A 16,339-nucleotide genomic window follows, 5' to 3' on the forward strand; every position below is an offset into this window, starting at 1 on the left:
GGTTGCTGTGGAAAGCAAATGGGGACATGGAAGAAGCTTTGACCTCGATTTTTCATTAACTCAGATATAGCAGTGGTCCCAGAAGAATGAGGGATTGCAAATATTAGACCCCAATTCAAAAAAGGTTTACTCTCTGGCATCCCTCTGCTTGCCTAACTTACTTTCTTTCAGGGCTCCATCTCCACAATGGGTCACATGATTTTGTTCTGTCCTATATTAAAACTAGAACCTCAAACATTTCATTCTTCGGATTTTATCTGAGATGAGAATGCTGCCCTTCATTATTCGCTCATGCAAGGATGGATCCGTACAGTTGAAGTAAAGTGCTGTTTCAATTATTCCAAATTCTAAAAGCTCTTCAAGCCCTTGGCTGCCTCACCCAAAAATTATCAGCATTTTGGTCTCTCAAAACATATTACCTTCCTTTCACAATAATACATCTTCAAGATGGTATCAAACGTCAGCTACAAGAACTGACTGCACTTCACACTGTTGGCAAAGATCAGATAAGGCCAAACTCAGCTGAGCTGTCAGGAATACGATGAATGCCTAAGGATCCTGGGATTGTATTCATTAGAGTTTAGAAGGTTGAGGGGAGATCTAATAGAAACTTACAAGATAATGCATGGCTTAGAAAGGGTGGTCACTGGGAAGTTGTTTCCGTTAGGTGGGGAGACTAGGACTCATGGGCACAGCCTTAGAATTAGAGGGAGTAAATTTAAAACGGAAATGAGGAGATATTTCTTCAGCCAGAGTGTGGTGGGCCTGTGGAATTCATTACCACAGAGTGCAGTGGAGGCCGGGACGTTAAATGTCTTCAAGGCAGAGATTGATAAATTCTTGATCTCACAAGGAATCAAGGGCTATGGGGAGAGTGCAGGGAAGTGGAGTTGAAATGCCCATCAGTCATGATTAAATGGTGGAGTGTACTCGATGGGCCGAATGGCCTTACTTCCACTCCTGTCTCATGGTCTAATAAAACTGTCTCTTTTTGTCAATTATTCATAGAATGTGGGTTGTCTCTGGTCAGGCCAATATTTATTGCCCTTCCCCAAGTGCCCAGAAGGCAGTTCACAGTGAACCACATTGGTAGGCGTCTGGAGTCACAAATAAGCCAAACCACGTGTTAAGGATACATGGGAACACTACCTCGTTCCAGTTCCCCTCCAAGCCACTCACCATCCTGACTTGGAAATATATTGCTGTTCCTTCACTGTTGCTGGGTCAAACCCCTGGAATTAACTCCCTAAAGGCATTGTGGATCAACCCACAGTAGGTGAACTGCAGCGGTTCAAGACGGCAGCTCACCACCACCTTCTCAAGAGCAACTAGGGATGGGCAATAAATGCTGGCCAGTCAGCAATATCCACATCCCACAAATGAATATTTAAAAAAATGAAATGGGTTACATGCCAATGGAAAGATGATCATGCAATAGTGCTGTAACTTCAGTTATTGGTCCTCCAATACATGTACTGTGCAAGAATAAAATGACTTAAGAACAAGTAACACGTGGTCCTTGCCTAAAACATTGCTTGGCCTACCTGAAAAATATAGGGAACTGATTATAATTTATTTCAAATTATCTCATTTTCCAATAAGACACCATGTACACAAAATGTAACTTGTCACTATACCTTTATTTAAGTCAAAAATTGGTGTTGGGAAAATTCAGAGGTGCCTACATATAAATTTTCCAAGTTTTTTGAATCTCTACAACTTTCTAGTAAGAATGTCAACATGGGCAGGATCATGCAGTATGTGGTTCAGAAATACATACTTTAATTGCCAACTCTGAATGACTACAAGAAATTCGGACAGGATTGTAATAATGATGAAACTCTTTAAAAATTAACAGTTACAGCATTATTCTGAAACCTTTGCCCACCCCAACCCCATAAAACCCAACAGGGTTTGTGACAAAAGTTAACATAACAATAAAAAAGCCACATAACACCAGCAACATACTATGTTGCTCAACACAGTGTTACACAACCTGTCATAAACAAGGATTTTTTAAAAATAAAGTGAGGAATTGTCCAGCCTTTTGAAAGAAAACATCCATAGGTTTTCCTTAATAGACAAATTAAATTTGTTATAATGGGCAGAATCTGAAGTCCATATTTCTTCAATATGAAATCTGCATTTGTCTGGCTTCCTACTTCAGAATTACTTCAATATTGAGAATATTCCTTGGATTGAAGTTTGCCAATTATACGTTCCAGTTGTCTTTTGGCTTCGCACTGGGGAAAGTTGCCCATTTCATAGTACTGAGGAGCGATTTTCACCAACCTGTCAAAAAGGATAGATTTTACTATATCTGAAAATATATAGATCAGTTGCAAGACAATCAACAAACTCAGGCAAAAATCAAATGCATTATTTTGTCATTTGGCATTCTGAATTCTGATGTTTGCAACTTGTGCACTCCACTTCCCAGATAGTTACACAGTCATAACAAAAAAAAATTGAATTAACACACATGAAATGAAAAAGGTAATCACAAATAAACAGCACAATTGCTACTGGAAAACACTGTAGGAAAATAGCCAGTGAAAATACTGCAACACTGGATTCAATAAAGGATGCATATTGCTCACGTGGGAAAGTGAGAGGATGGAGAGTGGGAGAAAAGCAGCGAAAAGGGAAGGAGGCAACAGGGAGAGGGAAGGTGGTTAGGGCAGACAGGAAGGCTGTAATAAAGGATGGACATGGAACTGCAAAGAAGAGAGAACAGTTTTAAATCTGTTAACAAATGAACACTGAAGTAACAAAACCAGTGTAAGTTTAAATGACGAGATAATGAATCATCCACAGTGGAATGAAGGCTGCATATGGAGCTATATCATTCCCTCTTAGCTCATTTTTCTGCGGCACTTGCCTCCTGTTTACTTGATCCTTTTTCTACTAACCCGCCGGAGCTACTTAATAGGAATAACACAGTCAATGCTGTTGTAGTGAACATGGTCAATTGTTAAATCTGAAATTGGGATCAGAGACAACTCCAGCTTTCTAAATTTGCATTGGAAACCAGTTAGCTGCAACCTCCCAATCTAGAAGAGTGTTTAGGGTTTCATGCGTCAGTTTTAGTGTGACATCTGCATCAGTTATTTAGAAAACAAAAACTCATGTTTATCATCTTGCAGCAATTTAAAATCTGTGGTGTCTAGGATATCTGTCTTCTCCTCTTATCATTGGATTTGGAATGCAGTGGCAAGTTGATAACTGTAGAAAATTTTCATAGAATTCCTACACAGTGCAAGCAGCTATTTGACAAATTAAGTTTGCACCTGACCTCCAAAGAGCACTTACCCCTTACCCTATCCCTGTAACTCTGCATTCTCCATGGCTGAGCCAATTGGCCTGCACAGCCCTGGACACTAAGAACAATTCAGCGTGGCCAATCCACCTGACATGCACACCTTTAGACAACTGTGGAAGAAACTGGTGCACCTGGAGGAAACCCATGCAGACATGGAGAGAATATGCAAACACCACACTGACGGTTGCCCAAGGGTGAAACTGAACCTGGGTTCCTGACAATGAGAGGCAGTAAGGCTAGTCACTGAGCCACCATGCTGGATTCTCCTGATTCTATTTCTGTCGGACTTGAAATGACCCGTAACAGGTTTAGAAGCTAACATTACCAAAACTACATCACGTATTAAATGAGCTGATGAGAATGAAAATGGAGCTCTTGAAAACCAAAAAGTAGCACTCCAGAACACCATTTTGTGCCCTATGGGAAGGGTATTCAATGGTTTAGCAGAAAACGGATCAGGTAAACAGGAGGCAAGTCCTGCAGAAAAATGAACTCTGAGGGAATGACAGAAATAAACTAGAAAAAGCAGCAAGTGGAGAGCCAGGGCAGAGGATGAGCTTGGGCAATGTGTGCCCTGGTGAGCCCCAGGAAAGGATGATAATAGCAGCAGCTGCTAAACATGCTGTCACAATCCTCTTAACAGTGTCATTCATGGGCTAGTTGGGGGCAGAATTGAGGAGATTCAGAAGGTTGTTAAAGTTGGAGAAAAGACTGAAGACAGATGTTTGCAACAGATCTTCATTTCAAAGTTCTTTCAAAAGATTATATAGCATGAAATATTTAGCATTCATTTATAGAATTCTTATCATTGGACATCTCAGACAAACAAGGCATCACTGAAAAGCAAAACAGGCTTGTGTGGCTAAATGGCCAACTCCTGTTCCTATGTTCTTGTTTTTTACTGTCTTCCTGGCTGGAATACTATCAATTGCAAAAACACGCAAGGAGAAACAATGTATAAATCGTTATTCAGGTCACTTATATGTTTTTATTTATCTTTCCTGCTTTATTTTAGCAAGGTTATTTTATTACTTCCTATAAGCTTTTCAGTTATGTTATCACTTTTTTCCAGTCTTGACAGTTGCTCTTATCCCGTCTGTTTCTTATCTACAGCATACCACTATATTCTTCACCCCTATCAACTGCTTTGAAGTCCTCTTTACTAGAGCAACTTCTACCTTAAGTACAAGACTATGGTAATTAACTTTCTGTGCTTATGAATCAGAAATTGGATGTTATTGCTGACGGAACATTATCCTCAACATAATTTCCCAAAGCAAGATTTTATTAGTTTCTTATAGTGACACATTTGTAAATAGTCCAAAGTCAGGCTTTTTCTGTTGCATTTTTAAACAGGATGATGTCACAGAACAACCCATGGAAGCACAGAAAAAAAAAACTAGATCACTATATGCAGCTTACATCTCCTGGTTTCTGCAATCTCATTTACATTCAGCCAGAACATGAAAGCTAATACTCAGGCACAACTATAGTTCCAAGTAAATTCAACATACAAATGCCGTTAATAACACAGTCTCAATCATTTAAATGTGATTGATCACACTGTCTCCAGTCCAATTACAGGTATTTAGTAGCGACTAAGTATCACAAGTAGATAGTTTAAATGATCATTAGAAAGATGTACCAGGAATGGTAATCAATGCTTGGAGTATTATAAAAGCTTCACTTGTATAATTTTCCCAAGAAAGCCACTATTTAACTTTTCCATCGACTCTGTGGAAAAAAGTGTCTAAAAAATATTTGAGGCAACATGCATCAGCATGACCAAGGCAATGAGTCTTGGTGGTTTATCATTTAACCATTTCTTTTTGCCTAATTAAAAACCTGATGTTTTTTGTGGTCTAGACAAAACTGCTGTTTTAAAAGGTAGAGGTCATCAATCACTATTTAGTCATAGTAAGTAATTACATTCATACCTAGGTTTGAGATTTTTTTTTGATTCTGGAAAGTTTACTTCCGTAATTTAAGATAGGATGCCAAAATTAAACTTAACTAATAAGACTATAGGCAGCTTGCAACCAGAAAAAGGAGGAGAAATGCAAAATCTGCGTTGCTAAACCTTACCATTCAGGTTTAATGTCTGTACAGGTGCGGATGTAATTTTTAGTGGTAAGTACAAATTCATTGTAGAGCACCCACTCAGGTTTGTGGTCCAGGACAGTAGAAGGATGAAGCTGCACAACCTGGTTATCTTTCACCGTCAAATAGTGGCCCGTGCGCTCCAAATGAGCCACCTAAAACAAAGACAGAAAATAGTCATTACTCACGACATAGAACACTGGTAATAATCTGAAAAGAGGGTAGGCAGAAGTGAAAACAGGAGGAGAAAAAATGCATTTACTTTTATTTGTGCATTTATTTTTGTAGAATGTTTCAAATCAACTCAAATTGAAACAGCATAAATTTGGGAACATAAAACAACTTGGGGAGCACTGGAAGGATCAGTACTGATCTCAGACAAGGAAAGAATGAATGATGCATGCCAAATGTCTACGGTAATATTATTAATATATCAATAAAGCAAATAAACAAGTTACCTGTCCTTTTTTTGCAGCAATGGCGCTTCCAGTGTGAACAGCATTTATTACTTTACTATATATTGCTGCCTTAATTTGGTCATGTTTAACTTCAAATTAAATCTCTCTCCTTCATTTGAAGGACCATGAATCTTACAGAAAATCTTATGACCTTATAACAGGAGAAATCTTTTATCAGTTACTGAAGCATGAAGAGCAGACTTGTCACAAAATATTCAAATAGCTTTACAAAAACTCAACTCTGACTGACTAACAATTCAAACACTCACCAAACTTGCTTTCTACTTCTCTGCCACAAGCTCCACTTACACCACAATGTATTTCTGGCTCAGCAAGCAACTTGTTACATCACTATCAAGCCCAAGACTCCTACTAAATTATCAATATTTCCCATCCTTCTGAAGGGCATGAGTCACAGCTTCTCTAATAACCTATACCGAATACCAGGTTTTTTGATTCTATGGTTGGTTTTTAAAGAAATTGATATCATGCACTACCCAATTTATTTCCATCACTCATTCTACCATATGCCTTCCATTTGTGTTTCGGCACACCCACAACACATTGAGAAAAGCACTTAAAAATGACGGATAAATGAATGTCATCTTTAACAATATAATCTTGGCAGTTTCCATTTATACTGAAGGGCAAAGAACTATTTTTGATTATATGGGAGTAAAGCAATTTTTATCAGAGACAGGAGTTTCCTGTGATTATGTCAGACCTGATTTAAACCACTCGCTCATCAAGTTCTTAGATACAAGAAAACAAAGCCATTGCATTGGTGCACATAAACTTTTGATCAGCTAACTGATACTCTTTTCAAATCTGCACAAAATTTCTTTGAATGAAGGGATGCTTTGCAAATGGATTTGTAATCATGATCCGTAGAATAGAGAATACAGTGGAGGGGAAGAGGACAAAATAATGAGGGGTGTCTGACCACCTCCCAAGTCACTGGTTTACTCACAGATGGTCACTTATTTCATTCATTTGTGGTTGACTTTGTATTGTTGACCCACCCTAGAAGAAGTCTCCAGATACCCATTTAGTAATACAGCACGTTACTTTTCAAAGCAAAAATCTTATGTTTCATTAGTGAATCACTTGTTAGCAAACAATATGAAGATCAACAACAAAATTTCAAAGAAAGAGAAATTTCAAATAAACATATAATGGGGTGGGGGGGAGAGGAAAGGTGAAAAAACCCTGCGAGAAGAAAGGTTGGGTAGTACATTTCAAAATGAATCCTCACAGCTACATCAACAGCTTAAATTTCATGTAGCTCAAAGTCCTGATTTGTTTTCGGATTGTGAAACATAAGCCAACACATTTTTAAATTTCTTTTACTACTTAAAGCACTCGGCTGCTTGACAGATTAGAACCACTGGTAAAATCTTCCCCAACGCCTAAATGTAAAACGCTATAAAAAAGTTACCATACATGTCTAGTTTATATAAGTCTAAATAACCCCATGCAATTGAATTGGAGATATCTATCAGTTATTATCTACTTGAACTGTGGAACAAATCAGAGCTGTTTAGTATGGTAGGATCATAGAGATCTATTGAATATTTACATTGACGGTTTAAGTTCACTACAAATAGACAACTCCAAATCCACAACCAAAGGTTCTGCATGCTGTTTTATACATGCAGGCTGGTTTGTCTTCTGAAAGTAACAACTATCAGTAACACAAGAATAGGCTGCTGCATCTGATGCTAAACTTGTTTTTAATCCAGATAGTACTCTCCAAGAGATAACAGTCACAAAAAATTTTGTACTCGCTAGTCCTACGATTTGCTCCTCACTGATCTCTTCTTTGCATTCAACTTCTATGCCAATTTTTATTTTAGATTTCACTCCATTAGAGACACACTTCAACTCCTTTGCCAATATTTCATATTCTCTCATTTCATCTTCATGCTTCATCTTTCTTCACAATTTCTTCCTTATGAGCTTTTGTTTCATTTTAAAAAGAAAAATTTGTTCCCATTGACAGTTTGCTTCGACCACTGTGCAAATAAGCAACTAGCACGTGTAGCACTATGATCAATTTTACAACCAGGGATTTAAATGTTTCAAATGAACAAGAGAGATTCCAAATGCTGAATTATTCTACATTTTGTAAACATTAAGAACAGCAATAATTTTTACATTACCTGCATAAAGTAACCAGAAACCAGTGCCTTTCTAATATTTATGTAATAATCTCGACTTGTGAATTCTGTACTCCTCCGAGGCAGGTTGAATCTGTCCATGATTCGTGACAACTGTTGACGTACGTTGTCAGCAGACATCAAGGATCTGTAGTTAATGAAGTTATCATAGCACCACTGAACCGACTCATGGTCTGAAAATAAAAAATAGGTGTATCATGTTAATACAAAAACTGCGATTAAATTCAGGCTTTATAAAGCAATTAAAAAGCCACTGCAGCATAAAAATAGCCTTTTTAATGCAATATGCCCATCCAGGTCATTAATTTGCAAGTACCCAAAGCAAATTGGAGCTTTGAAAACAATTCAGTCTGTTATAAGCAAATGCCAAATAAAGGGCAATTACTTTGTCACAGGCACAAGGGAAGAATCATAATAACTCAGTTTAGGTGTTCAAGTTTTTTTTTGCTAGTGTCAGGTTTCATAAAAGTGTAACTATCACAGGCAGATCATCTATTCATTCCGTCACAGCGAGGCATGATTGAATGTAAACCATGACAATCCATAGAACTACACAGCTACACTTGACGGGTTGTAAGAGAAACGCTATTAAAAATTATATTAACCTCTACTAAAATTAGCCACAACTACCGCCAGCAAAAGCGAAATTTAATAGTTTATACAACTGCCAGATTCTGAAATGTCATGAATCATAAGTGGGGGAAGCAATCTGTTTCCTGCATTTAGTAGGTGACAATGACGATCCTACTTTGTGGGAAAACTTTCCCAAATTCAATGAAGGGATTAAACTATACTCTGAATTCAAAGTCACAATGCTAATTATATGATTACATTTTTTTTGCACTAAATCATCATTTTGGTGGATTATTTGTTTTGCTCAATTTATTTTTTCAAAAACAGCAATATTTAGGGTCCATTCACTAAATTGTTACAATAACAGAGCAGCAGTAATGCTCAATTCTATCATACTGATCGTGATAAATCCTAAATCATATTTAGGAAGTCATTCTACATAGTCCAATTGGAATAAAAAACACCAACGTCCAAACTAGCAGTAGGTGCAGTTTTGTTCACAAGCTCATTGTTGCACTTAAGAGAGCACCACAGGGATTTTAATGAAAGTTAAATCACAAATTATTGGAACAAATCAAGCGAAATGATTACAAATCCAAAAGCAGCCAAATTTTCTGTGAATCAACAGTAGTTACTGAAAACATTGAAAAAATTGTTAATGGAAACCTGGGGTGTAAAGAAATTTTTAGATGAATATAAGTAGGCTTTTTGGCTGCTCAAGCCTGTCTGCCATTCAGTAAGGTCAATGATTTGTTTTAAATTCCACACTCCCATCTATCCCAATAACTTTGGATTTCCTTTTCTACTTACACCCCAAATAAATTGAATGATCCCACCCTATTGCCTCTGAAGCAAAATTCCAAATTTGCGCAGCCCTCAAAAAATTCTCATCTGCCCCAAAAGGGAAACACCTAACTATAAACAGAGTCTTTTCCTTCTGGACTTATTCATAACAAGAAATATTATTTCCCCATCCACCTGGTCAACACCATTGAGGATTTGTCTTCTTCAACAAGTCAAAACTCCAGGGGAAATCAGTTGTCTGTACAACCAATCCTCATTAGATAATCAATCAATCTAAAACTTCCTTTAAATTGCTGCCAATGCGATTGTATCATTCATCAAAGCAGACCAGAGCTGCAAACAGTTTGAGACGTAGCATAATAGCCTTACTTCTATATGTAATTCCCTTTGATAAGCACTAGCATTTTATTAGCCACCTTAATTATTTGCTGCATCTAAACTGTAACTTTTCCTACCTCATGCACAACACCTAAATCCCTGTAAAAACCGAAAGAACTATGGATGCTGTAAATCAGGAACAAAAACAAAGTTGCTTCAAAAGCTCAGCAGAACCATTCTAAGGAAAGGTCACTGGACCTGAAACGTTAACTCTGATTTATTTTCTTCACAGATGCTGCCAGACCGAAATCCCTGTGCACTGCGAAATTCTGCCAAACAGAATTTAACATTTTCCCACATTTCACCCATCAGATTTTTACCTTTTTACTCAACCAACCTATATCTGCCTGCAATATGTCTTTTTCACAACATATTTTCCTAGCTAACTTTGTCCTGTCAAAATACCATGACTTTGAACCCCCCACCTCTGCCATCCAAGTCATAGATGTGAATTGTAAAAAGCTGCGGCTCCCGCACATCTTGTCGATGTAAAAAGCCCCATTTACGTATATATATTTTTGACAGCCAATATTCCACATATGCTAACATTCTAATTTCTTATGATGAACTCCTACATTGCGTTATTACCTTTTATGTAGTGGTCTATCAAGTACCTCTGGAAGCCTAAATACAAATCTGGAGCAGGTATAGGCCATTCAGCCCTGCTCCACCATTCAATATAGTCACAGCTTATCTTCTCTCTCAATGGCACATTCTCAACGTTTCTCCATACAATTGATGCTGCTAATATTTTAAAACATTAATCTCTCTTTCAAATACACCTGGCTTCCACAGCTTTCCACAAGTTGACCACCTTTCCGTGAAGAAATATTTCCTCATCTTGGTCCTAAGTGATTTACCCCATGTCCTGAGAATGAACACCTTGGTTCTAGACTCCCCAAACATCATCTTTGCATGTAGTCTGTACAGCTCTGCTGGAATTTTATATGCTTCCATCAGATCCCCTCTCATTCTAAACTGTAGCGAATACAAACTCAGTCAAACCAATCTCTCTTCATTGGACAGCCCTGCCACCCTTAGATGGACAAACAAAAACTGTACATAATACTCCAAGCGCAGTGTCACGAAAATCCTATGCAACTGCTGTAAAACATCCCTACTTCTGAACTCAAATTCTTTTGCAACGAAGGCCAATAAATCATCTGCTTTCTTAATTGCTTGCCACACCTACCTGTTTACATTCATTGACTGGTGTACAATGATACCAGATACCCTAACACGCCCACATTTTCCAATATATCACAAAATAATACTGCCTGCAATTTCTTAAAACATTAAAATGTATAATCTCATTATACTGCATCTGCAGTGTTACTGCAGCGCACACAACTTGTCTAGATAGTCCTGAGGCCTCCGTGCATCCTCCTCACAAACCTGTCAGCAAACTCAAAGAATGCACTAAAAACACAGAACATAGAACAGTACAGCACAGAACACGCCATTCAGCCCACGATGTTGTGCCAACCATTGATCCTCATGTATGCACCCTCAAATTTCTGTGACCATATGCATGTCCAGCAGTCTCTTAAATGTCCCCAATGACCTTGCTTCCACAACTGCTGTTGGCAACGCATTCCATGCTCTCACAACTCTCTGTGTAAAGAACCCGCCTCTGACATCCCCTCTATACTTTCCTCCAACCAGCTTAAAACTATGACCCCTTGTGCTAGCCATTTCTGCCCTGGGAAATAGTCTCTGGCTATCAACTCTATCTAAGCCTCTCATTATCTTGTACACCTCAATTAGGTCCCCTTTCCTCCTCCTTTTCTCCAATGAAAAAAGTCCGAGCTCAGTCAACCTCTCTTCATAAGATAAGCCCTCCAGTCCAGGCAGCATCCTGGTAAACCTCCTCTGAACCCTCTCCAAAGCATCCACATCTTTCCTATAATAGGGCGACCAGAACTGGACACAGTATTCCAAGTGCGGTCTAACCAAAGTTTTATACAGCTGCAACAAGATCTCACGACTCTTAAACTCAATCCCCCTGTTAATGAAAGCCAAAACACCATATGCTTTCTTAACAACCCTGTCCACTTGGGTGGCCATTTTCAGGGATCTATGTATCTGCACACCAAGATCCCTCTGTTCCTCCACACTGCCAAGAATCCTATCCTTAACCCTGTACTCAGCTTTCAAATTCGACCTTCCAAAATGCATCACCTCGCATTTATCCAGGTTGAACTCCATCTGCCACCTCTCAGCCCATCTCTGCATCCTGTCAATGTCCCGCTGCAGCCTACAACAGCCCTCTATACAGTCAACGACACCTCCAACCTTTGTGTCGTCTGCAAACTTGCTGACCCATCCTTCAATCCCCTCATCCAAGTCATTAATAAAAATTACAAACAGTAGAGGCCCGAGGACAGAGCCCTGTGGAACACCACTCACCACTGACTTCCAGGCAGAATATTTTCCTTCTGCTACCACTCGTTGTCTTCTGTTGGCCAGCCAAATCTGTATCCAGACAGCTAAGTTCCCCTGTATCCCATTCCTCCTGACCTTCTGAATGAGCCTACCATGGGGAACCTTATCAAATGCCTTACTGAAGTCCATATACACCACATCCACAGCTCGACCCTCATCAACTTTTCTAGTCACATCCTCAAAGAACTCGATAAGGTTTGTGAGGCATGGCCTGCCCCTCACAAAGCCGTGTTGACTGCATTTGATCAAGCCATGCTCTTCCAGATGGTCATAAATCCTATCCCTCAGAATCCTTTCTAACACCTTGCAGACGACAGGCGTGAGACTTACTGGTCTGTAATTGTCGGGGATTTCCCTATTTCCTTTCTTGAAGAGAGGAATTACATTTGCCTCTCTCCAGTCCTCAGGTACGACTCCAGTGGAGAGCGAGAATGCAAAGATCCTCGCAAGTGGCGAAGCAATTGCACTTCTCGCTTCCCAAAGCAGCCGAGGACAAATCTGGTCCAGGCCTGGCAACTTGTCGATCTTAATGTTCGACAAAATTTTCAACACATCAACTTTCTCTATCTCTATTCATTTCAGCATGCACACCTGCTCTTCAAAGGTTTCATTCACTACAAAGTTTGTTTCTTTCGTAAAGACAGAAGCAAAAAACTCATTTAGGGCTTCCCCTACCTCCTCAGACTCCACACACAAGTTCCCTATGCTATCCCTGATCGGCCCTACTCTTTCTTTGACCATTCTCTTATTCCTCACACAAGTGTAAAATGCCTTTGTGTTTTCCCTAATTCGTTCTGCCAAGCCTTTCTCGTGCCCCCTCCTGGCTCTCCTCAGACCATTTTTGAGCTCCTTCCTTGCCTGCGTGTAATCCTCTCTCGCTGAACTTGACCCTAGCTTCCTCCACCTTATGTAAGCTACCTTCTTCCTTTTCACAAGAAGCTCCACTGCTCTCGTCATCCAAGGTTCCTTTATCTTACCCCTTCTTGCCTGTCTCAGAGGGACATATTTACTCATCACTCGCAACAACTGTTCCTTAAACAGTCTCAAAATATTTCAGCCAACACCTTTTCAAAATCTTTTCTCACATTACCAGGGAAGATAAGCATGAGATACACACACTGAACATAAGACAACACAAAGATAAGAAATAGGAACAGCATTAGGCCAGTCAGCTCCTTGAGCCTGCTCAGTCATTCAATAGACTAATTTGACGTTTCTTACATCCACTTTCCAGTCTTTTCCCCATAGCTCTTGATTTCACTACTCAAGTATACCATAACTTCTAGACGTGTCTCACCTTAATTTGAAGTGATCATGCAATACTTGTGTTGCTTGCTTTGTTCTACCCATGTATATATGCTGCAGCCAAATGTAAAATAAACTGGAAGAAGCTGAAAAGGCCCCAATGAGGAACCCACAGAGGTCGGACAGTGCAACTTTCAAACACTGTGCTAAACAGAACAGAGAATCCCTGAACAATTCAAGCACTAATGGGCCATGAAATACAAGCAAACAAAGTAATGCTGAAAGGAACTAAAGTCTAACTAACAGATGGCATGTTGAATGCCCCAGAATGTACAGGACATCATGAAACAGAAATAACCAACTTGATAAAACACTACCATACAACACATTATTTTATTGTAACCTCCGTTGATAGGTATTTAGGCTTTTTGGCAACAAGCAATTCTAAACTGCTTAGAGATGGCTTGTTTCTGCTTCACTCGAACAAAGGTAATATGTTTAATTAAGGTATCTACCGCTCAACACTCTAAGCTACGTGCAAGCCTTTCCATGTTCCGAGCACAGCCATCAGCAAGCTCAAGTGACTGCCGTGCATGGGGCTTTGGATCCCTGTATAGCCAGTAAGAAAATAGAAGAAATACTGTTACCATTGATCTTTTCCCAAATTAAAGGAAAGGTCTCCATTATTCCAATAAAATAGGTCAGGAGCCTAAACTGGAAGGGTACCATAGGATGACACTGCATATGCAATGGACTAGGTGCTGTTGGATTCTTTGGTTTGCAAGTTCACTCGTTTTTTTTTTTAAAAACCAATATTGCCAAAAAAAAAGTAACGCAACACTTTCCTTTATGGTAACCTTCTGGAATTAGTGTGAATTCTTCTAAACTATTTCAAGGCTCTCTTTTTAAATATAGGGTTTATTTTTGATGCAGGTAATGTCTTACCTGGCAGTTGCAAAGGTGGTGTTTATTGTATGAAGGTAGCACATGGAGGAGCTGAATACAAATTCAAAATCTGCACTTTATGATTGGGTGAGATTATCTTGTGATCTTCCATTTTCATATTTTTCATGGAATGGCAACCAGTTTTAGTGCCAAGTATCAATACCATGGACAAGTAATGAAGTCAAAAGCACAAAAATGCTAGGGGGTCATCAAGTGGGCAACTTTCTGCTAACATCTAATATGACCTTTCTAGAGGCTAAAGATTTGTCCATAAAACTTAACTCTGGTTACATTGGCGCTTCACCAGTCACCTCGTACAGCAGTGAACTAGCAGAACGGCACAGGCCCTGGGAATCGAGCTGGACACTCTGAGCGCCACCATCCACCCACAATATTCGAATGTGTTACATGCTCAGCACGTGGTTTGTCTGGGACCCATCAATCTAGCCTCGACTCTTGTGCTTGGTGGACATTGTGAAATAGAAAATAAGGTCCAAAGAATATTGAGAACTTTGGGGTAAAATAATTATGCACTGCACTACTAATGATACATTAGCACATTAGCTTGTGCTTCATCACAGTCTAAAATACATTCAATCCAGGCAGTCATTAGCGAAGACCATCAGCAGTTTGGATAATTTTGTCTTAACAGCAATTAATCAGTTTTTTGGAATGTAAAATGATCAGGGCTGAGTCACAGCTTATGGCACTTGCTAATATACAGCCAATTGAAGCATTTAACTAAGGTGCTTGACATGAGAGGATGATCATTTTACTGATGAAAATTTCACTTATTACTTAACAAAGTTAAAGTGATCACAATAATATATATCAAATCAAAAATTAAAATTGCAATACAACTTATGAAATGGGGTCAGGAGTACATACTGGATTTTGTTGAAACAAAGATGATGCAGGGCCACTTATTTTAGAAAATTGCATGTGTGGACCGTGCAACAGAATTCTGTTCTGGGGCCTCAAACGTTCACCATATTTATTAAGGTCATCGCGTATAGAATCACTTTCACAATTTTGAAAATGACATAAAAATGTGACATTGTAAGTAGTGCAGAAAGAAATAAAAAATTACACTGGGATATGAAGAGGTTACGTGAATGACAAAGTGTGAAAAATGGATTTAAACAGCCAACAGAGATCACATTTGAATCTTAAAAAAATAGAAGTGAATAGTTTCTAAATAGTGAAAAAAATACTTCTAATGGAGCTCAAAAGCAATTTGGGGGTGCAAAGAGACAGCTCATTGAAGATGCCACGGGCAGAATACAGAAAATAACTGAAGCTGCAGATAGAATTTGACCTTCACATCTAGAGGAGTTTCCCTTCGTATCAGTTCATGGTATGTGGGTATTGCTGTGAGACAGCATTTATTGCCCCATCCTTAATTGCCCTGGTAAAAGTGCAGCAAGTGTGATTTTTGAATCATTACAATTTAGTCTCAAACAAAAGGTTAAAAGTTATGCTATAATGATACAAAGTCATGGTTATATCACATCTGTGCAAACTACCTTCAGTTCTGGACACCACTTTTAAAGGAGACTATAGTTTTGCTCAGAGGGAGTCCACTGTAAACGCATTGGAATGACAACTGGATGGCAAGGTTTAAATTACTATGGGAAATCAGGCTAACTTTAGCTTTATTTCTTGAAATTTAGAAGAGAGTTAGAGATTTGATGCAAGTTTCAACAACTGAAGGAAAATAATAGGGTTAAACAGTAGATTGGCTGAGGTGATAGACTCGCTCCATAGGCTAAAAATTAGAGCCTGACCTTTCAGAAGCAAAAGCAGGAAGCACTTTCACAGAGTACAGAAACAGTTTTGGAACTCTCCTCCACAAACAGCATTTGATGTGGGAGGAGTTAAATTTAAAA

General features: G+C 38.9%; 1 protein-coding gene across 2 annotated transcripts in view; it reads right to left on the minus strand.

Moving 5' to 3' along the window:
• Positions 1-1,621: 1,621 nt before the first annotated feature.
• Positions 1,622-16,339, minus strand: part of dhx15 (DEAH (Asp-Glu-Ala-His) box helicase 15) — an 89,613-nt gene continuing 74,895 nt past the window's right edge. For both annotated transcript variants that reach the window (XM_048523020.1, XM_048523835.2), the window contains exons 12-14: positions 8,043-8,233; positions 5,408-5,577; positions 1,622-2,292 (exon numbers count right to left, since the gene is read on the minus strand). In XM_048523020.1, coding sequence (XP_048378977.1) covers positions 2,175-2,292; positions 5,408-5,577; positions 8,043-8,233 — 479 coding nt within the window. In that variant the 3' untranslated portion in view covers positions 1,622-2,174. The remainder of the gene's footprint in view (positions 2,293-5,407; positions 5,578-8,042; positions 8,234-16,339) is intronic.

This window comes from Stegostoma tigrinum, chromosome 1 (assembly GCF_030684315.1).
Source record: "Stegostoma tigrinum isolate sSteTig4 chromosome 1, sSteTig4.hap1, whole genome shotgun sequence".
NCBI classification, from domain to species: domain Eukaryota; kingdom Metazoa; phylum Chordata; class Chondrichthyes; order Orectolobiformes; family Stegostomatidae; genus Stegostoma; species Stegostoma tigrinum.